The sequence below is a fragment of the Sceloporus undulatus genome, chromosome 10, assembly GCF_019175285.1.
Source record: "Sceloporus undulatus isolate JIND9_A2432 ecotype Alabama chromosome 10, SceUnd_v1.1, whole genome shotgun sequence".
Taxonomy (NCBI): domain Eukaryota; kingdom Metazoa; phylum Chordata; class Lepidosauria; order Squamata; family Phrynosomatidae; genus Sceloporus; species Sceloporus undulatus.
This window is the reverse complement of record NC_056531.1, coordinates 4,092,245-4,117,064: the sequence shown is the minus strand read 5'-3', so window position 1 is coordinate 4,117,064 and position 24,820 is coordinate 4,092,245. Positions and strand designations below refer to the sequence as shown.

The 24,820-nt window shown below is 43.5% G+C and overlaps 1 protein-coding gene across 25 annotated transcripts in view; it reads left to right on the top strand.

Moving 5' to 3' along the window:
* The window catches only part of NCOR2 (nuclear receptor corepressor 2), a 284,263-nt gene that overhangs the window by 214,329 nt on the left and 45,114 nt on the right, over positions 1-24,820 (top strand). For all 25 annotated transcript variants that reach the window (XM_042441337.1, XM_042441335.1, XM_042441357.1 and 22 more), the window contains 3 exons: positions 1,760-1,902; positions 15,465-15,618; positions 21,464-21,995. In XM_042441337.1, the coding sequence (XP_042297271.1) occupies positions 1,760-1,902; positions 15,465-15,618; positions 21,464-21,995 (829 nt within the window). The remainder of the gene's footprint in view (positions 1-1,759; positions 1,903-15,464; positions 15,619-21,463; positions 21,996-24,820) is intronic.

Genomic DNA, 24,820 nt, shown 5'->3' with positions numbered 1-24,820 from the left:
TAGGCTATCCTAGCGAGCAACTGTCTCTTTAGACTGGTTGAGACTTTCTGAGTTTTCCCAGCCCTATAATCTGAAATTCTTTTAATTGGAGAAGGTTAATTGTTGGTAGCAGCATTGAGGAACTCCTCTCCCCTAGGGAGACTTGTTCTACCTTTGCCCTGTTTGCTTTCTTTTGAGTCTTTCTTTCTTTTTTTCTCAAGTGAAATTAGTTGGAAAAGACATTCCCAGCTGGGCAAGTAATTTCTTTGCAGCTGCATTTTCCATTTTGCGGTGGATCTTATCTCAGATTTCCTGTTGGGTTTTGTACTGGTTTTACCGCTTCTCCTGAATGTTGGCTCAACGATCTTATCAAGGAGCGTTACCTTGTTTTTCTTTTATTTTTGTGGACACGTTTTTTAATTGTAACATCCCGTGTGCGTTTATACATTGCTTTGGATCTCTTTTCGGAGGAAAGGGACTAATAAATCTCTCTGTGGGCGCTCGCTTCCCGACCGCTTGACAGCCAAGGCGAAATGTAAACCTTGCGGATTGGACTGAGACTGAGTCATACTTGAAGGAAATCTATGGAAATCAATGCAACTGGAGTCAGTTATGACTTATTGAAGGCCCTTCGGCGTCAGTGAGCCTCTTCCAAAGCTTGGAAAGTTACCTTTTTGGACTACAGTTCCTAGGATCCCTTGGCTGTCATGTCTAATGTCCATGATGGCTGGGGGACTGCTAGAGCTGAAGTCCAAAGAATATCATCTTTTCAATCTCTGGTCTGGTTTAAGTATGACTCACCCTGATTCTTGCCAATTTTGTATGTCTGCATCTATGGGAAGAGAAATTTCTGCAAGAGATTGACTCAGACAGTGAGCTGAATGAGTGTCTACTGAAGTGGCGTGTTGTTCCAGGGGCTTTCCGTTGTGTGGGGTTCCCCTTCAGAGCAGAAGTAAGGGAATGCCCCACTGCCATTCCTAGCCATTGTGTACTTAGTGGAAAGGATAGGTAGTGTATAGACAGCTGAAGGAGCTTAAGGTCAACGTGTTGAGTCTTATCAGCTGTCACAAGAAACATCCTTTTCTAAAGCAGTGAGCATAGAGGGCTCAGTGCTTCCAGGACAGATTATATTCTTGCCTTTCACCAGGGGATGGTTGTTTTATTAAATAAGAGTTAAAGTACAGTACTCACATTGACACATGGATAAGCCGAGTCGCGGTTTTTTGGGGGGTCCATTTTTTGACCGAAACCTCTAGACTTATACATGAGTATATACAGTACATATATTTGAAGTACAAAATGTACATATAGATAGATTCATCTGAGATAAGATATGGTTTATGAATGCTCTACATTTACTAAGTGGATTGCTGCATAACTAAGAGGAATGTGTAAATATCTGTATGATGGTTACAGGATGTAACAAATACAGTGCTGAGAAAATAACCATTTTGAGTAGTAGATGGATGGAAGTTAGAGAGGCAAGGGAAAGGAAGGAGATGCAAAAAGAACGTAGTAGAACCAATGCTGGTAGTTGATATATTGTAATAGAATTGCAGTATACAGACAGACAGACTTGCCTCTAAAGATTTTCCAGATAACTTGCGTTTCCAAGCTGTAGGCAGCATAGGATATGCTCCAGCAACTGTTTTCAAGGGAGATGCCCCGCTTTGGTCAAAAACTACAACAAACCTTCCCCCGTTTCTTTCCACCCAAATTGTTGGTTCCATGTCTGGTTTCAAGCCATCTCACCCTTTCTGTGTACCTCTATGGTCTGCAGGTCTCCTTGAACATGGACGCAACTGGTCAGCCATTGCCAGGATGGTGGGCTCCAAGAGTGTCTCGCAGTGTAAAAATTTCTACTTCAACTACAAGAAGAGACAGAACCTGGATGAAATCCTACAGCAACACAAACTGAAAATGGTAAATACAGAGGCCTTGCCTCGGCAGGCGCATATCCTCAAATATCATCTCGTGTCCTTGGAAATGTGGCGGGAATAATTTTTGTGTCCCATTCACAGTTTTACATCTTTAGATATATCTTTCTCCCCAAAGTTATAAATATACAGCTTCTTTAAAATGCCTGACAATGGCCTTTAGAATGCAGCTTTGTGTCAAGATGTCTCCAGGCTGCAATTGAGAACAAGGAGCACATCTCCATTCTGCAGAACTGGGGGAGTGTTTGACTGCTCTTTGTTTTGTTGCAATGGGCATACAGTAAGCTGAGTCTTTGGAACGGAGTGAAAATACTTCTAGGCACTTGGAAGTATTTACGTGTGTGTATGTATGTATGAGAGAGACGAGGGTGGAGAATGTGGTGTGTTGCCGTACGCACTGCTCTCCTCTGAAGGCTCCATTAAGTTGAGGGCTAAGTCGTGTTCATAGAGTGACAAAATAAGCTGGTGATGACAGATTCAGTTATTTTTAAGTACCCTGGGCCAGGTTGACATGGATGTCTTAGGGCAAGTTGCTCTTTGGATGGTACTAGTTTGAACAGTTTTATCTGCTTCTGTTGGTTAGAAACTCCGCAAGCCTCTCTCAAAGGCTCCCACCTTTTCTTACCAGCTTTCACCTTGTAGCTTTAATAACAATATAACCCAGTGTACATAGAAATTAATAATAATAAGAAGAAGAAGAAAAAGATTTATTTATATTTCCCACCTCTCCCTGCAGATCGAAGCGGGATTACAACAGAGAGAAAAATACGGAAAAGCACAAAATGTAATGTTATAGGTTGAGGGGAGGAAGGAAGTGACTGTTCTCCCATCTGCTTCCCCTTTGTATGGTTCCTTTAAACAGAAAATTGGCCCAAAGAAATAAAAATTAGATTCCCTTCCTTACGTAAAAACACTTCAACAACACTTGAAAACAGATGCATATACTTAATTTCTATGTACACTGGGTTAGACGTCAAGATGGATCTCTACCAGTGGGCCTTCCCAGACTGACCTCCCAAAGAAAGAAAGAAAGATAGCTCCATCCTTCTTCAATCTGCCCAATCCATCCTGTTTATTTTAGGCTATGCTGCTGATGTGTAATTTTTAATTGTTATTGAATTTTACTATTTGTAATGGTGGGGAGGGTTAGGGGTTAATGTATGTTGTATTATAGTTTTTGGTGGGTTTTTCGGGCTATGCGGCCATGTTCTAGAAGAGTTTATTCCTGATGTTCCACCTGCATCTGTAGCTGGCATCTTCAGAGAATGCTGGCATGGAAGAGAGTTGGGTATGTGTATGTGTGTATGTGTGTATACACACATGCATGTGGTGTGACCCCACTCTCTTCCATGCCAGCATTCTCTGAAGATGCCATCCAGTAGCTACTTTAAAATGCACATACAGAATGGTGCCAGGTATGCACTGTAGACACCATATAACACCAGTCTTACAAGAACTACACTGGCTTGCAGTTTACATCTGAGCTCAATTCAAGGTGCTGCTTTTGACCAACAAAACCCTAAATGGCTTGGGCCCTGGATATTTGAAAGACCACCTCCTCCCATATAAACCAGTCAGAAATGTGAGATCCTCAGAGGAGGCCCTGTTTCATGTCCCCAAACCTTGTGAAATGACAATACCTGAAATAAATGAATAATAAATGCTAGAAGTTAATAAATGAATTGGAAAGCACACTGAGACAGTATATTATGAATTTATCCATGCTTACAAACCCAGCATCCCCTGCATGACGTTGTCACGACCAAACATAATGTGAAGCAGGGATTTGGGGCTGCTCTCTTTGGCCACGGCAGTATGTCAGGGAAGTAAAAAACGGATCTATTGCTTTTTAGAAGTAGTCAGTTCCCATTACACATTGTTCTGTTTAAAAAGTAATTTGTCACCCCTGCAGTGCAAGAGTCAGGACTGCACAAGCCTCCAGTTGTTAAAACCATCTCTCTGCAAGGCTTGCCATTGGCTGTTGAAGCTAGAGCTTGTGGGAGTTGGTGTCCACCAACATCTGGAAGACGTACAATTCGCACCCCTGTTTTAGTATTTTAGAAGCAACAGATTGCGTCCCCCGTTGCTTTTCTCAAAATGGGATCGATAAGAGCATGCCATAAAATGCATTAACCCCTATTGAAACTGCCTTTAACAGGCCTTAAAAGTGTCCTTAAATTTGACTTTTAAATGTAGGTAGAAGGTGGTTACTTGGTATAGTAGTGAAGTGACTTTGGTGCCACTTATTCTGTTGGTTTTGGAAGGTGTCTTTGCCTGCACTGTGAAGACTTACTGTATATATTCATGTATAAGTCTAGAAATTTAGGTTAAAAATTGACCCAACAAACCTGAGTTGACTTATCCATGGGTCAATGTAAGTACTGTACTTTAAATCATACACACACACACACACACACACACACACACACACTTGTCCCTCAATATTTGCTAGGGTTAGGGGCACAAGACCCCCGTGAATATGGGAAAACCACAAATAACAAAAACACCATGTTTTAACCTGGGAGGACACCTCTCTAGGAATCTCTGGGTCCTCCAGTGCAACTCTGTGGTCAACATCCGACAGACACTGACCATAGAACTTAGCTGGAGGAGCTACAAATGCCTAGCAGAGTATTCTCTCTAGAAATCTCTAGGTCTTTTAGTGCAACTTTTAGTTAAAGTTGACCATAGAGTTGCAGTGGAGGACCTAGATATTCCTAGAGAGAGCATATTAATCAAATCCATGAATAATCGAATCCGCAAATATCAAAGCCGCAAACGTGGAGGGATGAGTGTATAACCATCTTCTTGTGAAAGACAAGAGTTTAATCTGCCCTGGAAGTACTGACACCCTTCTACTCTCTCATCCATGCAGCCTTTAGTATACGCACCAATAGTTATACCTGCTGGAATTTTGCAAGTCTGTTGGCATTGTTTTCCTTTGCTTTATCCTTTACATCCTTCACTACATGCCCCTAAGTTTTACCCCTGACATATCTATGGGTCATATCAAAATCCATAATTTTGTCCCCAAAATCTGCCCTCGACTTATACGTGAGGTCAACTTACTTGAGTATATATGGTATATTCTTTGTAACTGTGCTTCTAATCCATTCTTTCCAAACTCTGGTGGTTACAGCATCCGGTTTTTTGCCTCGGTCCTAGTTATTATTTGGCGAAACCACGTGAGGAGCCAAAGGTTTCCAGGGGGAGTTTGTGTTCAACACCTTGAGAGGTTTCCCCCTTTCTGCTTAGAAGCATTGTATGTTGATTGTGTCGACTCCAGAAGCGAAGGCATAAATTAAAGCCCAGTGTGAGCAGAATTTGCTAATGCTCTACAGCTCACTATGGAGAACCAGCAGGCTGCCCTGGAGCTGCCAAGCACTGCAATTATTATTATTATTTCATTTGAAAAAAAGCAATGTGGGAGGTCTGGGCTTCATTGGCGATAGAGTTCTCCCTCCTAGCCCAAGGGGCACTTTGAAAATGCCACGGCGCTGTTGCTGCATTCAGGAATTTCTCTGGTGCGCTTGCTAAAAGCGCAAGCAAAAAGCCCATTAATCGTACCAGGAATTTGATCTTCTGAAATCTTTGGACGGGGAGCAGGAGGAGGTTGAGTCTGGGAAGAGTCGGGATAGGAAGGAGTATAAATTGGCAAATCTGTCTTCGAGAATTTCACTGGGATTGTTTTAAGGAATGGGGATGAGTTGCAATCCAGAGTTGAAAAGCAGAAAAGATTTTCAATTCTGGATTATGTAGAAATGGATAAGCTGACCTGTCGTGTTAGAAATAAATCAGTAGAAAGATTCGAACAAGAGTGGATGGAGGTTTTGGGCAAAATACCAGTTAAATTATCTGAAGGTTAGTCTAATAAGGTTATAATGTAGTTGTAATGGATATCTGTTGGATTTAATTTAAAGGGGGGAAACGAATGCATATCATCTATAGTGCGCCCTTGGCTTACGCGGGGGATCTGTTTCGGACACCACCACCCCCCCCGCGTAAGCAAAATATTGCATATGTTCGAGCCCCATTCAAGTGAATGGGGTTTGTGCACACAGTGGCGCACTCGTGCCATGGGCGTGCGCCCCATTCATTCAAATGGGACACGCCACCCCATGTGCTCCTGTACAGCTCTTGACGTTTCTGAGCTGTAGTGATCCTAAGGTGAACCTATTGTGGGGTTTTCTGGAGAAGATTTGTTCAGAGAGGGTTCGCCTTTACCTCCCTCTGAGGCTGAGAGCATGTGACTTGCCCAAAGTCATCCAGTGAGTTTCCATGGCCAAATGATGTAATGTGAGTATTACAGTATGACTCCTGTAATGTGAGTATGACTCCTGTAATGTGAGTATTGGTCACCCCTCTTAATTGGGGGTCATCTGCACATTTCATAAGCATGCCCTCTATTCCATCATCCAAGTTGTTGATAAAGATGTTGAATAGCATCGGGCCATAGTTACTTTCCTCCAAGATGAAGAGGAGCCATTGCTGAGCACCCTTTGGGTTCAGCCTGTCAACCAACTACAGATCCCTCTAATAGTTGCATTGCCTAGCCCACATTCTACGTGCTTGTTTGCAAGAATATCATGGGGGACCTGGTCAAAGGCCTTACTGAAATCAAGATACACTATATCCACAGCATTCCCTTTGTCTACCAAGCTTGCAATTCAATAAAAAAAGAGAGAGATAAAATTAGTCTGGCATGCCTTGTTTATGAGAGGTCCTTCCACAGAGTACCTTTGTGATATAAGACCAAGGGCCTGAACAGACAGGCCAAAATAAAACTGCTTCGGGTCACTTTGAAGATACGCTGTTTCAATAATCTATACGTCCTAAGAGGCCAAAGCTGCGCCAAAGACATGCTCCAGTCTTAAGGACTGGAGCACAGCTTTGGCGCAACTTCTGTCCCCTTAAGATGTGTGTGTCATGTAAACAGCATACCTCCAAAGTGACCTGAAGCAGCTTTATTTTGGCCTGTCTGTTCGGGCCCTAAGTCAATCTGGGTTAGAGGCTTTTTCATGGCCATAATGATAAAATCCTTGGGCTAAATCCAATCTTTGTCACAACTGGAGTAGACACATTGAACTCAATGGGACTTACGTATTGCCTGACTAATGAGCCCCATGCGTTTCACTTGGTCTGCTCTAGCGAGGACTGAAATTGGATGTGCCACATTAAATGTGTTGCAGTGTAGGCCGTGCTTTTTCTCCCTTTTTATTTTCGGCTTTACTTGAGAAAAATCACCAAGCCCCACTTGGTTGGTTTGATGTGTATCCATGTACTTTTTCTCACTTTGTTTGCATCTCAAAAAATCTTACTTGCATATACATCCCCCCTCCACACACACAAGTTAGTCGCCCCCATGTCTGTTTCTCAGACACAGCATCTAAACTCCTTGTTGCTAATTGTTTGGCGTCTCCATCTCTCTAGTTGATGTCATTAGCCTGGATTGATCGTTTTCGTTGGGTAAATAACTTGAAGCAATGACAAGTGTGTGTGTATGTGGGAGGGTGGGTAAGTAGGTGGGAGGGTGGGTGGGTGAGTGATGTTTTTGCCTTAAAACAATGATCACTCAGCTGTTTCTTCTTGTTCTCCTCCTCCTTACCCTCTCTTTTTGAAATTTGCTATTGTTTCCCGGTGACAACAGATGCCATAAAGCTAAATACAGCAGAGAGGAGAGACAAAAGCCCTAGTTAATCTAGCTTGCTCTTTTTTCCTAAACAGTTGACATTTTACATGTGTCGACACAAACAGAGTAGTCAACTTGTGGGCAGCAAGGAAGTGCTGAACTGATTTCTCATTGGACAATGTCAACCTGATTTGTGAAGTTGAAGGCTTTCATGGCCGGCATCCATAGTTTTTTGTGGATTTTTCAGGCTCTGTGGCCATGTTCTAGGAGAGTTTATTCCTGACATTTCGCCAGAGTCTGTGGCTGGCATCTTCAGAGAATGCTGGCATGGAAGAGAGTTGGGTATATATACTCTCTTCCATGCCAGCATTCTCTGAAGATGCCAGCCACAGACTCTGGCGAAATGTCAGGAATAAACTCTTCTAGAACATAGCCACAGAGCCTGGAAAAAAAAAAACCAAAAACCATGTCCACCTGATGGTTTATGGTGAAATGCAGGAAGCCAAATCCTTTGGATGGAAATGGGAGGAAGACAGAAGGATTTGCATTATGCTGAATCTGATCTTTAGTTCACCTTCTCAGTTTGCTCTGATGTCACACAAAATGGCCCACCTTAGTCCGTCTGGGTCTCCCCTAGATATTTCATTTTACAACTCTATCATCCTTGCTTATTGCCCATTGGCCGAAGCTGATGGACGTTATCCATGTCAACCTTGTTTGGGGAAGCCTTGATTTGCGCTTTTAGCTTTTGGTGACCCACCATCCATTGCTGAAGGTCCCTACTCTTCCTCCTGTTGAAAACCACAGAAGCATCAAGGTGACAAACACTCCATAGCATCAATTTAGAACATTGGTCTCCACCCAAAGATCTGCACTTTAGTTAGTACAGGTTGCTTTCTGTTGTCAAAATGCTCAGAGTGATACACCAATAAGATTTTTTTCGGGCTCTGTGGCCACATTTTAGAAGAGTTTATTCCTCTAAAGATGCCAGCCACAGATGCAGGCTATACGTCAGGAATAAACTCTTCCAGAACATGGCCACAGAGCCCGAAAACCCCACAAAAAACGATGGATGCCGGCCATGAAAGCCTTCGACTTCACACCAATAAGAGTTTTGATACTCTGGTTTCTCTTCAGATCGTATAATAAGAGTTTGAAAACTTGACTTCCTACTTTGCCTTTAAAAGCATATCCAAACCAGCACGGTGAACATACATGAAAACAACAGCTGGAAGTGAAGGCTCAAATTTAGGCTCCGCAGTTCTGCGGAGAGTCCTGTGGGGGATGGTTTTTGCCTCTCAGTAGAAACTAAGAAAAGATGTGGTCTGGCAAGACTCCCATAGTAAGGCCTCCTTCTCACTGAGGTAGTAAACCTGTCTCCAGGCTGCTCCACTTTAGGCTGCTTGTCCACTCAGACAGATGAATAAGCCTTCCATGCCAAAAAGAAAGAACGAGAAAGCACCATGCAAATAATAATAATGAGGATGAAAAAACGCTAACAAATTAGGGAAAGGGCTTGGCTGCAACTCTTCCTCCTCTGGGATGCTAATGTATTGCATTTCTATTCTATTTTTTCCTCCAAGGATCCTGGAGTTGCAAATATGGTTTCCTTCCTGCATTGCTGGGCAGCTCTGATGGGTCCAAGGTCCAATTTTGTTCCCAGGGACCTTTGCAGCTGTGCCACCTAATGTGAATGTTGTGTGCATTTTCCCTCCCAAAACCAGAAGTGCCTGGTAATTCACCTCTGGTTTGGAGAAAGATAAAACACCACATTTCTCCCACCCACCCCCAAAACCTGTGTCTTGTTCTAATGCAAAATCCATTTTTGGCGGCTTTCAGGAGCAGCAAATCTGGGAGATGATCGAGGGAATGTCCCTGCTAGGGAAGTCCAAGTGAAAGAAAATTATTGGGCCAAGATCAGCCAGCGAGCGTCATGGTTGGGAGAGATTTGAACCCAAGTCTTCCTAATACGTCCGGTATATATACAGATTGTAAACCACTTAGAGGCTGCTTAGTTCAGTATGAAGCGGTATAGAAATTTAAATGCTATTGCTATGGCTATAGTGAAAGTGTCAGGCAGCAAAGACTCTGGCTCAGATTCTCATTTGGCCACGATGCATGATTGATGACACTGAGACTGAAAGCTAATGGCAGTCCGAATAATAAGGTAGACATTCAATTCTACCATTTTGTGCTCATTTGTAGAGGACAGTATATACTAGACTATAAGTTGACCTCACATATAAGTCAAGGGCAAGTTATGGGGCCAAAGCGATGGATTTTGCTCTGACCCATGGATAAGTCAGGTGCAAAATTTAGGGGCATATAGCAAAGGATCTAAAGGATGAAGCCAAGCAAAAAATGTCAAAGATCTTATAAAATCACAGCAGGCATAATTCTATGTGCTTACTCTTAAGATTGGATGGATGAGAGAGTAGAGGGGGTCAGCGCTTCACATATTACCCTCTTGCTTTTCATCAGGAGATGGTTACTTCTTTTAAATAAGAGTTAAGATACCGTACTTACGTTGACCCATGGATAAGTCGAGTCAGGGTTTTTTTTTGGGGGGGGGGGGTCAATTTTTTGACCTAAATTTCTAGACTTATACATGAGTATACAAAACTGATGGTTAAAAAACACAGGGTTCAGCGCTCTCTCCTCTGGGAGAAGCCACTCCGTTGGGTGTATAGGAATGGTGTTATGTGATGCTGTGCACATACTGTCGCTGTTTTGGCCATTAAAATCCCAAGGAGACAATGCACATCCTGCAAAAGTCGGAGCCTTCTTTTGAAGCGGAGGAGGGTGGGAGAGGCAGTTTGTCTTGTGACAGAGGGACTATGTCTCCTTCTCCCAGCCAAACGCTTTGATCAGCAGCCAGGAGGAGCATCTGGCCACCCAGCCCTACCTCTCTGTTTCTCTGTCCCAGCATGGATGGGTTGTATGTTTCCACAGCTTCTCCCCACATGCTCCGGACATTCAACTTCTAGCTTTAAAGGGCTGTCCCTTTTGTTAAAGAAAATAAACCTCACCTGGAGAGTTGTGGCGGGGGGACTCTCCCAGTTAAAAGCTTATGATGGAGCAAAGGAAGGCATCAGAGTCCTTCGACACAGAGAGCAGCTTCTCTCTCTCTCTCTCTCTCTCTCTCTCTCTCTCTCTCTCCATCTGGGCTTCATGCAATGCATAGAAAGGCCTGTGTTCTCTCCAGCCAGACACTTTTCTCAAAAGAGGGACAACTTTGCTGAACGGGATGCATTATAATTTATAATCCTCCTGGATTTTCTTGGACAGGACCTTCCGGCTTTCCAGAGTCAACAAATCCCTTTTCACCAGGAATTTTCTGTGTTCCACGGTAGAGGGTATAGAGAAGGTAGATTGCAATTTACTGGTTGCCATAAGGTTGCCAGTAAGCCAGAAATGACCTGAAGGCACATGACAACAAACAGAGCAAGGGATGTGATCCCAAATGTGAGTTCAAATTTTTGCTAAAGTCTAAGGGCCCGAACAGACAGGCCAAAATAAATCTGCTTCGGGACACTTTGGGGGTATGCTGTTTAAATGATGCATGCGTCCTTAGAGGTTGGAAGCTGTGCCAAAGCCACGCTCCAGTCCTAAGAACTGGAGAGCAGCTTTGGCGCAACTTCTGGCCTCTTAAGATGTATGTGGCATTTAACCAGCATACCTCCAAGTGGCTTGAAGCAGCTTTATTTTGGTCTGTCCGTTCAGGCCCTGAGTTCCTTTAATGGTCTCAGGCAAGCTCCTATCTGTTGGGCTCGCTTCTTTCAGTCTGCATTGTGAGGCTGATGCTAATGTTGGCCAGGTATATGGAATTCTTGAAAGGTTTCCTAAGATAATAGGCACAAAACACTTTGAGCATCTAAAATGCCTCTCTTTCATATCCAGAAAGGAAGCTGGACAGTGCAAACCAGATGGTTGTATAAAGGGTCGAGATGAAGCTTCATTTGTTTACTTTGCTTTTTTTGTTACCTGGATTCGTAGTTGACTGGATCAACCCTGGCTCTGCACTCGTTTTCTGCTTCCGCTGAATATTAGGGATAGCAAAGTCAAAGGCTTTCATGGCCGGCATCTATCGTTTTTTGTGGGTTTTTCAGGCTCTGTGGCCATGTTCTAGAAGAGTTTCTTCCTGACGTTTTGCCAGCACCTGTGGCTGGCATCTTCAGAGAATGCCTTTTCTGAAGATGCCAGCCACAGATGCTGGCAAAACGTCAGAAATAAACTCTGCTAGAACATGGCCACAGAGCCCTAAAAACCCACAAAAAAACTATTAGGGGTAGCCTCTGTGATCGCCATCATGTTTAGAGGCAGAGACAAGAACTCTCCTGCCATTCTTGCTCTCCCATTTTGAGATGCACTGGTATAGGATTCTGGCTTCACAACAACAGCTCTCCTATACCTGTCACATGGGTTTGCACAATGGGTTTAAATTGGAGGATGAGTTCCTCTCCCCCTCGCCTCTTCTCCAAACCTCCAATTACGGCAAACGCCATTCAGGGAGAACATCTGTCAACAGAGAGGAGTGCAGATTGGAAGGCTGGTTTTTGAAGTAGACTCCTCCAACCTAATCTCCGGCTCCTTCGGTTCGCATGAGTCATACAGAACATGAATAAGAGGCTGCAAGGCCAAGACCACTTTGCCATAGTAACAAGAGGGTCTGAGCGCTTGCGTTAGCACCCGACTGACGAACGGATGGGCTGCATCTACCGCTGAGAATGAGTGCTTACAGAAGTTGTGTCCCTGGAAGGAGTTCAAGTCCAGACAAGGCTTTGCTAAGCGGAGGAAGCGGACCCTCTTGCCATGCCAGGGACTTTGCCATTCACTTGTTTGTGTTGTGTGCTTGAATTTCCTTTTTTTCTTACCACAAGCTCGTGAAAGGGGGATGCCGTCCCTCCCATTTTGCAGGTGCAGGGACGGAGGTAAGAGAAAAGTGCCTCCAATGCATGGGGAAGTGAGCTAAAAGCACATTTATTTTGATATTAATACAAATAAAAATCTAAAAAGAGGCAAACATTGAGAGATGCTCATGAAAATTGTGAAAATTGAAGAATTCGTCAAACAATGTGTCATATAATTTTAAACATTACAACCGCATTGTACCCTTCAGCAACACCTGTTTTGGTGGAATTCAGAGACATTATTATTATTATTGTTATTATTATTATTATTATTATTTGTATTTTCCGCCTCTCCCTACAGATCGAGGCCGAATTACAACGCAAGATGCAAGACAAAAAAAAGCAGTAAATCATTACATTAATCCCTAGGCCCTCCCACCCTTACGATAATAAAATTCAAAATCATTTAAAAAATGACATAATACACAGTCTAAAAGTAAGCAAGGTGGAGCCGACAATTTAAAAGTCTGGGAAGGTCCTCCAGACGAGATCCGTCTTGACAGCCTTTTGGAAAGCGTCTAGAGAGGTGATAAGACAGATCTCCTCCGGCAGGTTATTTCAGATTAATATATTAATACTATATTAATAATAATAGCCCTGTTAGTCTGGAATATCAGTATGCTTGTTTGGGTAGGGGCACCCCGTGGAATAATCGAGATAGCCAAATTAATTTTGAAGCGTCTTTGAGCCCCACTTGAGATGTAGCAAGTACGGCAAAAATGTTTGAACTAAATGTTTGAACGTTTTTTGCGCCTTTTTGAAACGACACTTGTAAGAATGTTTACACCTAGATAACATTTATAAAACGAGCAGCGCCAATACTGAGAAACAGTCCTAAAATCAGCTATGGAATTCCACGATGTACGCTGGAGTCACATAAATGACCAGGTCCATTCCATTCAAACATTGTTTCCTATGGATGGTGCAGGGGACAACCATATCTCTTCTCTAAAGCAAGAGGTTAGTCTCGATGTACTTCTCTGCTCTGCAGTCGGCACATGGGGACATGTGTGAAATTTGCTATGCTGCATCTGTGTTACAGCCCACACTGCACAAGGGGGCAAGTCAGCCCCATATCGCAGTGCAGCCTTGTGCCCCTATGTTCGTGTCATTAAAATAGGGGTGGCAGAGTACATGTTCAAAGTGATTTTATCTGGTATGCGCAAGAATGAGGAACTTTTCAGCAGTGCCTCTCGCTACCTGGTTGTGGCAATGTGTTGGAAGGCCTCATCATTATAGGACTACAAGTGGCCCCTGCAGGTCTAGATGTGTACATATAACTGAGCACTTTATTGGATGCTGATGTGTATAGGATGCTTATCTGATTGTCATGGTTAATGTTGAGGATATTGTTTTGATCACTGTTTTATTGTGTTCTGTGGCTTCAAATTCTGCAAGCTACCTGGGAAGATTGTTCCGTAAAAGACAGCTTGTCGTCAAATAAATAATGAAGTACCGGCTGCTGAGGAGCAACAATAAGAGAAAGGTCTTCCTCTCGTGTTCTGCTTGTGGACTTTCCAGGCACATCTGGTTGGCCACTGTGGGAAAGAGGATGCTGGACTAACTCGCCCTTTTGGCTTGATCCAGATGAGCTTCTCTGATTGCTAAGATCATATCAGCAGGACTGGAAATCTCTTAAGCTACTTGTGGAATGTGACTGCTGCTAGGAAGGGGGCCAAACGCACAGCTGTAGGAAGATCCCTTTTTCTTGTGGAAGCCCATTGTGCCTTCCAGATCTGATGAAATTGCGAGCGCCCTTATGTGCCTGGTCTTCAACTGTGGGACGCTTGAGACAATGTGGGAGAAGCTGCACTCTGGGAAATTCAAGATGCTATCTTACTAGGCCATCTCAGATGTTGCGGTTTTCTGACAGCTCTAAGATGCAATCAGTCTGCCCAGATGCATGCAGTTTTGTGCTGACATGGTATGATCTGGTTGGGGCACATCATGCTGAAATGGTTCAACAAATGCACAGCCCTTTGACAGAATCCTAGAAGACCAGCAGCTGTTACCATCACCAGGGTTATCGTTTCTGAAAGCTTTTGTAACTGCTAGAATAGGACTACCTACTTTTTACTGAAAAGGCCATACAGCAGCTCTTGAAAACCTATTCGAAAAGTGGATAGCATGCCCCAGAACAGATTGAAGTATGCACAGATAAGTCACATTTCTTCATCAGTAAAATGGGACGATTTAGTCTCCACCATTTCAGAACAGTGGGATATCACAAGTTGCCTTCCACCATCTGTCCACCTAGCACAGTATTGTTTATTCCACAACTGTCACTTTCCATGGTCTCAAACAGGGAAAGTGCTTTCCTATTACTTGCTACCTGTTACTGTTTGGAGCTGGAGAAGCTAGAGTTTGAGCCTGGGACTTTCTGTAATATGGAATGGGGCTCCGACTGTGTGCTTTGTGCTAAAATTCCACAGAGGTTGTTAAACAGTGGTAGTACAAGTGGGGTATAGTGACAAAAGAACTAATGGTATGCATGTATATTACATTCATTCTTTTCCTTCTGCAGCACAGTTTTTTTAGATGCAAGGGAGCATTCGTCATAATAATCATTCTTCACGCCAGCATAAAAGAGGCTTACAATGGTGTAAGGTGGGGTATTGGATTCAGAGAAAGCACATCTCAGGACCCACATTCTCTGCGTTGTCTTCCCAGCCCTTGGGCTCCAGAGACCTCCCATCCCTGACCACCCCTGTATTCATGTCTCTACACTACAATCGCTTGTCCCTATTCTGCATAAACACTACAATCGCTTGTCCATATTGTGCATAAACACAATGCACAATATAGACAGTCCTTGGTCTCTGTCGGCTTCAAGCAGGATCATCACAGTCCTCTAGTGTTTTTCTGCAATGAAATATGGTCCCTGCTCTCACCTGCCTTCTCATTTCTTCCCCTTCATTGGCTTCTAATACAACTTCACATAGAATACTCTATTTTATATGGTGGGAATCTATTCATCTGTTATTGTTTGCCTTGCCTTGCCTTGCCCAGGAGAAAGAAAGGAATGCTCGGAGAAAGAAGAAAAAAGCCCCTGCGGCCCAAAACGAAGAAGCGGCCTTTCCTCCGGCAACGGAAGACGAGGAGATGGGGCAAGACGGGTCAGGCACCAGCGGCAATGAAGAAGAGATGGCCGAGGAGGCAGAAGGTATGACTCTTTTCTTGTTGCTTTTAACTGTTGTCCATTTGATTACAACTTATGGTGACCCTATGAATGAGAGACCTCCAAATCCTCAACCATCCTACTCACATCTTGCAGACTTAGAGCTGTGGCTTCTTTGCATGATTCTATTTTTTATTTTATTTTATTTTATTTTTATCCCGCCTTTCTCCCAAAGTGGGACCCAAGGCAGCTAGTAAAAACATATATAAAACACATTAAAACAACAATCTATCCAGCTGAAATGCAGTCTTCCTCTTTTCTTACTGCCTTCTACCTTACCTTTTCAAGTGCATCATGTCTTCTGGTGATATGGCCACAGTACAAAAGTCTAAGTCTTGGTTCAGGCTTGATTTTTCCTAGGATCCATTTATTTGACTTTTTAGCATCTCACTTGCAGAACTCTACTCCAGCTCCACATTTCAATTGAGTTGATTTCCTTCCTATCAGCTTTCTTCATGGTCCAGCTTTCACAACCATACCTAGAAATGGGAGATATGATGGCATGGACGATCCTAACTTTAGCATTGAATTATATATCTTTACACTTCAGGATCTTTTCTAGTTCCTTCATCGCTCCCTTTCCAAGTCCTAGACTTTGGATTTCGTGACTACATACAGTCTCCATCTGATTCATGATAGAGCCAAGGTATGGAAAGTATTGGACTATTTCAGTGTCTTCATTACCTGCTTTAAAATTGCTCAAATAACCTGTAGTCATTATTTTTGTTGCCTTAACTTTCAACTGCAAAACGGCCTTTGCACTTTCTTCCTTTATTTTCTTCAGTAATCGTTCCGGGTCTTTGCTATTTTCTGCTAGTAGCGTGGTGTCAGTTCAGGGTAGAATCTCTCAGTTTATTTGAGGTAGGCAACTAAGCAAATCAGCAACACTCTTTCTCTCAATATTTCTTGCCAAGGGGGCTGGTGTGAGAGGCTTTCTCTGTAACCCAGGAAATGTCACTGCTTCCATGTGTCTGCATGAACAGTTACCAGCAGGGAAGAGCAAAAACGGACACCCTGAGGACGTGCGAGGGTGAAACGTTTGCACAGTGCCAGAGATGCAGAAAAGCTGACATTTGACTTTCCTCACTTGTGCCGGTACAGCAAAGAGCCAGCCTTGCTTGCACAAATGTGTTTCCCTTTCAAAGCCTTGCTGTTTCTTAATTCCAGGGAAAAGAGCATCCATGAAAAAGCCCAAACATTTTAAAGTGTGCATGCACTGTTTACAGTACCTTTGGTTCCCGTTCCAATATTTTGTCACTAGCACAGGTGTCCTGTCTTGATTCGGATTCTTATTTTATTTTCTGCTGCTTGGATTGGTTTATTGAAAATATATCTTGATGGTCTTTCTTGGGGCTCTCCCTCTCCTAGCCCCTACATGTTTGAGTCCTAAAGCTAAGTGCAACTCTGCCCCCAGCAATAGCAATAGCAATAGCTCATTAGTTAGTTACCTGCTTCTCTCTCTGTCTAACGTCTGTTTGTACTTTCATATGTTATGAATCCACAGGTCAGCATATTTTCCTTCCCTCCACCCACCAGTGATATTTTATGTATTTGTTTATGTAGTTTTGTAAACCGCCTTGATCCTCTGGAAAGGCGGTATATAAATAAAATTTATTATTATTATAGGGCTGTTCGAAGGTGGAACAAACTCCCTCGGAGTGTAGTGGAGTCTCCTTCCTTAGAGGTCTTTAAACAGAGGCTGGATGGCCATCTGTTGGGGATGGTTTGATTTAGATTTCCTGCATGGCAGAATGGGGTTGGACTAGATGGCCCTTGCGATCTCTTCCAACTCTATGATTCTATGATTCTATTATTATTATCCAGTTGATGTTGTGTGACAGGGGAGGAATACTGAGCACCGTGGTACCTATAAGTGCTGCTAGATTTCAACGTTGCAATGGGACCAGATGCACAATTTCTATTTAGTAACAAGGCAAGACAATGTACAGCAGTGCATCTCATGCTACCTGATATAAGGGATTGGCATTTTATTTCTTCCAATGTGCCAGGGACCATATTTGTACCGATTGGCGACAATTGCTTCTTTCTTTCCTGGAAATTTGTCGGGGATTAGCAGCCAACTGCTTGGGGACCTGGCACCAGTCCATGGACCACCCGTTTGAGCAGCAGCGCTGCAGAGTGTATCTCGCCATTCTGGGCAAGCCGTTTTCATGGCACAGTTGGCATGGGGGAGGAGGTAGCGTAAAAGGATCAAATGAAAATTTGCCAGCCATTGCTGTTTCTCTCTAAGGAACAGCAAGCTGGAGGGAAATGCTGGTAATTTGTAACGCTCACCCCATTTAACTTCCGTGGGAGTGATTTAATAACTGAACAACTCCCACCCCGGCACTAGAGAGAAGGACTAATGGCATATGCAACTGGAAATCTTTTCAAGCCCTTATTGAAAGTGACTCATTACAAAGCAGTTTCCAGGTATATTGTCTGTGCTGAAGCAAGAGGCATGACTCAGAGAGAGGAGGGTAGGTGGGAGTTCATTCAGACCAAGATAAAACAGAAGCCGTAACTTTTAAGGGTACTCTCTGAACACGCATATTCCATGCGGTGGGTTGCTGGACTCCAAAGCTTTGCAACATACATATGTTCAGTTCTAGATCATTTAAGGCAAAGAACAAGGCTAAGGGTTTTATCCAGAGGGAGGTATTGAAGTGCACAGACTTTGAGCCCAAGGTGGCTGAAATGTCATAGGAGCAGAAATGTCAGGTCAGCCTTCTGCCTCAGCAGTTTGTCATTTGACATTTGGGATGCATTTCATCATAGTGAACACTAATAGTTCTGTGTGCGTGGGCAGATGGGTATATGTATGTTCTTTCTCTCTCTGTGTGTATGTGTGTTCATAAAGGCCTTGAGAAGGTTTTGTCATGCCAGGGCTTCTCCAGCACTGCTCAAGTGACTCTTCTGAACTCCTTGTGCTTTACTAGTTTTTACAGTTCTTCCGGATCATCCGCCTCTTGCAACAGAGTCACATTATCAGATCCTTTCCCCAGTCAGTCACTCGCTCTCACACATGCTGCAACTTTACTGCTTTGCAAAATAAATTATATATAAAAAATAAATAAATGTTAAAGCCACAGCCCAAACTTGCCAACATTTTCCAGACCTGAAATGGATACACACACATGTTTGGGTTAAAACCATCCTAGCCTAAATATTGCCGATGGCTTTCTCGCTGTCCGTTTTGAGGGAAGAGCAAGGGATTGCTCTTCACAGGTTCGTGGCAAATAAATCAACGTCAGTGACGCCTGGAATCTGGGATTTCAGTTGGAGAGGTCAGCAACGTGAAATGCTTTGAGATTTGCCCAGACTGTGTGGGTACCATTCTTCTTTGAGGTGGTCCGACATAGCCTCCAAAAGTACTTGCCTTCCCTTTCACGAGATCTAGGTCTGTGGGGAATTCCTTCCTACCTACCAAGTTTCGTTGATATATTTCTGTTCCCTAGCTAACATATTTTCAGCCAAAATCGTCTCAGACTACACATGCCTCACTTGATATTCAGATCCCTTAGCACCTGGAAATTTCTGGATATGCTACAGAATGTGATGAGGTCATTTCCAAACCCTCATTCCAAGAGCCCACAGTTCTGGCTTTATGCCTCGGTTTCTTTTCCAGTTTTGACAACACTTGTTGAAATCACCATTTTTAAAGCAGACGCACACATTCAGTCCACCATCATTTTGGTTTATGGCCTGGAGAGGATCCCAGAGTTAAAAACAGGATATAGACTCAGACCTTTCCTCCTCACCAGAATTTTAAAAATCTTGTATGAGCCAAAAAGGAAAAAAAAAGAATATATGAAGATATTTTATAGGTTTTTCTTTCACTGTGTCAATGAATACTAAATTCTTCTCTGTGGTCTGTATGCATTGCACACTCTGTGCCTACATGGAACCTCATAGGACCATTTTGAAGCTGAAAGAATTTTTGGCAAGAAATCTGCCCCCTCCGGCATGCACACATGCAAAACTTTGTCTCCTGCTCTTCCCATTCAATTCCCTTTTCGCCATTGCCGCACCATAATTTAAAGTGCTTGTCTCATAGAATCATAGAGTTGGAAGAGACCACAAGGGCCATCTAGTCCAACCCTCTGCCATGCAGGAACTCACAATCAAAGCATCCCCGACAGATGGCCATCTCTGTTTAAAGACTTGGAGCAAGCATAGTGGGTTCTTGCATGGAAGGTTTAGTGTTCATTCTGTACATAAGGCAGGAATGGGCAATATGCAGCCCATAAACTGCATGTGATGCCTTTGCAACCCTTCGACCTACCCAACTCCCAAATAATTCAGTTTTTAAATAGGAAAATTTGTCTCATGGAAGTATCCAGGAATTTTTTCTTTTAAAACAAGGCACAGCCCTCCCCAAAAGTCTTTTATGATACTAGAAGTTATCAAGTCCAGTACGAATCTGAACTGAAATTCCTGTGTTATCTTTATGAGCCTTTTGTAGCTGATATATAGTTTATATAACTCCTTGGACACTGTTACCCCAGTCCACAGCTGGACTCTTCTTATCTCATCGACATGACATATTACCACAGCTTTATCTACAGTAAGGTCACCTTCTTTCAGAAGTCTTTATTTCAATCTCTCCTTCATGCTGAAAACAATTTTATCTCTCAGCATGCAATTCATTGCAAGACCAAATTCACAACTCGCTGCTTTCATTTTAAGTTCAGCAACATATTGCTCAGTTGCAATTCCTGAACTCTACCCATACAGTAATTCCAAAAACAAAATCTTTCAAACACAATGTTCTTACAGGGTAGGAAATGGCTTCTAATTTTTTCTGAAACCTTTCAGACATCTCTTGGATCTTCCTCGGGGAAAACAAAAGTATTTTACACTCATCTCTCCACATTCGTTGAGGTTAGGAGCACAGGGCCCCTGTGAATGTGAAAAAAACAGGGCTAGACGTTGACCATGGAATTGCGCTGGAGGAGCTACAAATGCCTAGTGGAGTGTTCCCACTAGGAATCTCTAGGTCCTTCAGTGCGACTTTTAGTTCAAGTTGACCACAGAGTCTGTGCTGGAGGACCTAGATATTCCTAGAGAGAACACATTAATAAAATCCATGAATAATGACACAATAATTTAAATCTGTCCTTTTAACTGAGTGGAGTATGGAGAAATAAACAAGAAAAATATGTAAAAGCATAGCAGTTTGGAGATGTCTATATTGTCATCTGCCTGTAAGATACACCATTTCTGTCTTCCCTCTGGTTTTGTGCATTCCTTTGAAAGTGTGGATGAAACCCATGTTTTCACATCTTAAATTACAGAAGCTAGCATTCTTCTGGAAGGGCTTTTATAAGTTTATATTGGGGTGGTAAAGCCTATCACCTTCCAGGTATCATTTGCCTCCACTTCCCATTAGTTCTTGCCAATATTGAGGCTGAGATCTAGAGGTTCCTCAGCCATGCTTTATATAGATGTGGGGCTTTTTAGTTCCCAATTTGTAGCTTCCCAAATCCCCCAGATCCTCCCATTATACACGAAACAGGACGGGTGAAAAATCGCCCATAAAATGACTACAAATGCTACCTGGAGTGGTGTTTTGCAGGAATTTTCCCCAATGCCCCCAACCTCAAAATGGGGGGGGGGGGAGGAGGAATGGTTGAAATTACCCAGAAGGTCAAACTGGAAATGAATTCTGGTCACTTTCAGGCCACATTTTCAGCTACAAATGTAGCCTGAACGTGGGACAATCATTGGCCCCCCTCAGCTTTTTGCCCACTTTTAACGTTGATGTTTGTGCATGGCAAATTATGCTGCACCATACAAATAGAAAATACGTATTTTTATTTAATTCCAGTTACCGTAAATAACAGTTCAGACACAGAGAGCCTTCCTTCTCCTAGACCTGAAGCCAAAGAAAACACAGAGACCGAGCCCAAACCCATCCTGGAAGCCAGGGACAATGGAGAAGAGCTGGGTATCAAAACGGAGGAAGCCCCTGGTCTCCCAGAAGCAAATTCTGTAGCCTCCACCATGCAGTCACCCGAGGAAGCAACCACTGAACCAACTGGGAGTGAAGAGAAGCCACAGGAGGAACCATCAGGCGATGTGTTGAAAAGTGAGGAGACAGAGGAGAAGCCCAAGAGTCCAGAGCCTGACAAGGATGACATCAAAATGGAGGATGCAGGGGATTGTCAAGAAAAGGACACGGACAACAAGAAGAAAAGCGAGACCACCTGTAGCCTATCAGGCACTGAGCGGGCGGTCAAGTCTGAGAAGAAGGAGACCCACAAAACTGGGAAAACGGGAGGCGCCAACCCTGACAGCGATTCCAGTGCCACATGCAGTGCTGATGAGCTGGACGAACAGGATGCTGGCGACAAAAACAAGTAAGTGAGGAGCAAATACACGGGAAAACCTGACGGAATTTCAGACACGTGCTTGAAAACAAACAAGCACTAGATACCGAATGCCAAAAATGGTGTTGGTGCTTGGGATTTTGAGATGCACTGGGCAGCAATAGCAAGTACCATAATACAATCACCTTGACAAATCACATTGGTTGTAATTGTTGCACCCTGCTCACACATTTTCCTTTTCAGGAGCTCTTTCCATGTAGGTCAGTTAGAGCATCTGAAGAGCCTTTGTACTGAGGAAGAAAACTCTTTATGTATTAATCTGTACACCTTGATGATGATGATGATGATGATGATGATGATGATGATGATTTACCTCTGCTGGATAACCTCTCTTTCTCATTTCGATTTCACTCTCTAGAACAGTGGTCTCCAAACTTGGTTCCCAGATGTTTTTGGTACTTCAGTTCTCAGAAACTCCAGCTAGCGTGGCCAGATATTCTGGAAGTTGTAGTTCAACAACATCTGGGGACCCAACTTTGGGAAGCACTGCTCTGGCATGACCAGAAAAGATAGCCAAGGGCCAGAGCTGTGCATATTTAGAACACACATGATTCTAAATATGCATAGATTCTACATATGTATAAATGTGACTGATCTTGAACGTGTGGCATACACATGTTCCTCCCTTACCCACATAAATGAATGGTTGACATTCACTTGTATGAGGAAAACGTAACTCCAGCATTTTATCACTGTTGCAGTATGGGCAGAATGGGCCCATCACCACTGCCAGTGTGGCTGTCATTGACTGGGAAGCTTATTTGGCATGCATTCTCAATGTCCATCACATGTATGGTAATACACACTCCCACTCTCTGTATGCTCAATCCATCATCCGGGCAGGCATTTCACAAATATGGTAAAATATTTTATCATGAAGTAACAAATGCAAAGATTATGTTGCTGCGTATCTGGAAATGATGTATTCATTTGTCTGTAGCAGGTGGCAGAACCATCCTTGAACAAGTTATTGAGCGCATTAGGCTGCTGATCATATAAGGAAACTGACCCATACCACCTCCTGACAAACCCCCCTGCGCACACACATCAAAAAGGACTTTATTGACTTTCAGATTTGTTTAACGTCCTTGAACTGTCTGCTTTTCTGCTGTAGTTAATCCAGATGCAAATGGTCAACCCTGGTTCCATTTCCTTCCCCGCTTTTCTGTCTTCCCAGTCCAAGCCTGATTTTTATCTCTCTCTTGCATAGCATGACACTAACTGAGAACAGAACCAGAACTTTCCTGGTTAACAATTAGCTCCCTTTGCCCCAATGCATCCTTTATTCTTACAGGATCCATCTGGGCTATTCCAGGGTTGCTGTTAGATGAGTATTTTGCCTTTGATGGCGCTTATGTTACAACAGATCGCCATATTTGGAAAAGGCATTCTTACTTTCCGATCAGATTTGCTAGTGATCTCGGGGTGGCTTTGCCTCCTCCTGGCAGTATGTGTGGCTTGGCTTGTTATCTTGTGTGACGTAGCTTTATAGTACTCAGCCTGCAGCTTCTCAGGGGCATCTGCTCCTCGGGGTACACTGAGATCTAGATTATAACAGCTGATCTGGCAGTGGAGGAGCGGCCGTCAAATGGTGCTCTGGTTTGACTTGTGGCGGGGTTGGTCACAGTGGTCTCTAGGACTTTTGCCATTCCATATCTGCAATAGGGCAATGCCTTTATTGGGACAAACAACAATCCTGCTAAAGGATGCACACTTTCATGTGCTCCAGAATGCGTCATCAGACTAGTTAGCACCACAAAAAAACTTAAAAATTGGAAGGAGCAGGGATAGGAAAGAAGCAATAAAGTTCAAAATCCTGGCCAGGTTTTGTGACCATTAGGTCTGAAGTTGACCTAAGTCCTAAGATGAAGGATCATGGCCCGATCCAGAGGGGCCTATAGTGCGCCCTCGTCACGTGCTAGGGGTTGGCCGAGAGCACACCGCCCATACGTGCTTCACCCTAGCACGTGACGAGGCTGTCAAAATGGCGGCGCACCCTGTACAGAATCCACATGTCATGGTGCCATAATGACATTGTGAGTACGCCATTGGCGCACTGCAGCGTCATTATGGCGCCGCAAAAAGAACCCGCTTTTTGTGGGTTCTTTTTGCTCCACAAGGGAGCCGTGCGGTTTGTCCACGGTGGCTTCCTCGCGGAGCAAAACAAGGCACGGGCAGACCGCCTTTTTTGGGCGGTCTGTACCCTGCCTTAGTATACTAAATTAATCAGTAGTATCTTCCCTGTATGAGCGGCCCAGGCCCTGAGATCATCAGGAGAGGCCCTTTTCTCAGTTACACGCATGGTTGGTGGGAACATGAGCAAGGGACTTCTTGGTGGCTGCCACTAGGCTCTCATACTCCCTCCCTAAGGAGGCCACAATGGTTCCCTCCTTGTTCTTCTGTCAGCAGGCTAAGACATTTTTATTCAGACAGGCTTGAAAGACTTTTTGAATCATAGAACCATACAATTCTATGATTCTATGATTCAAAACGTCTTTCAGGAACAGACTGGGGGTGTTGCACTGTTTTAATTGTGTCATTTTTTAAGCGTTTTTATAATAATAATAATTAATAATTTGTTTTATTTATATACCGCTGTTCCAAAGATCATAGCGGTGAACAGCAAGTAAGCTAATTTGCAAGTAAGCTAATTTGCCCCCAACAGTCTGGGTACTCATTTTAGCGACCTCGGAAGGATGCAAGCCTGAGTTGAGCTTGGGCCCTTTTGCTGGTCTTGAACTCGCAACCTTGTGGTTTTGAGTGAATGGCTGCAGTACAGGCATTTAACCACTGCT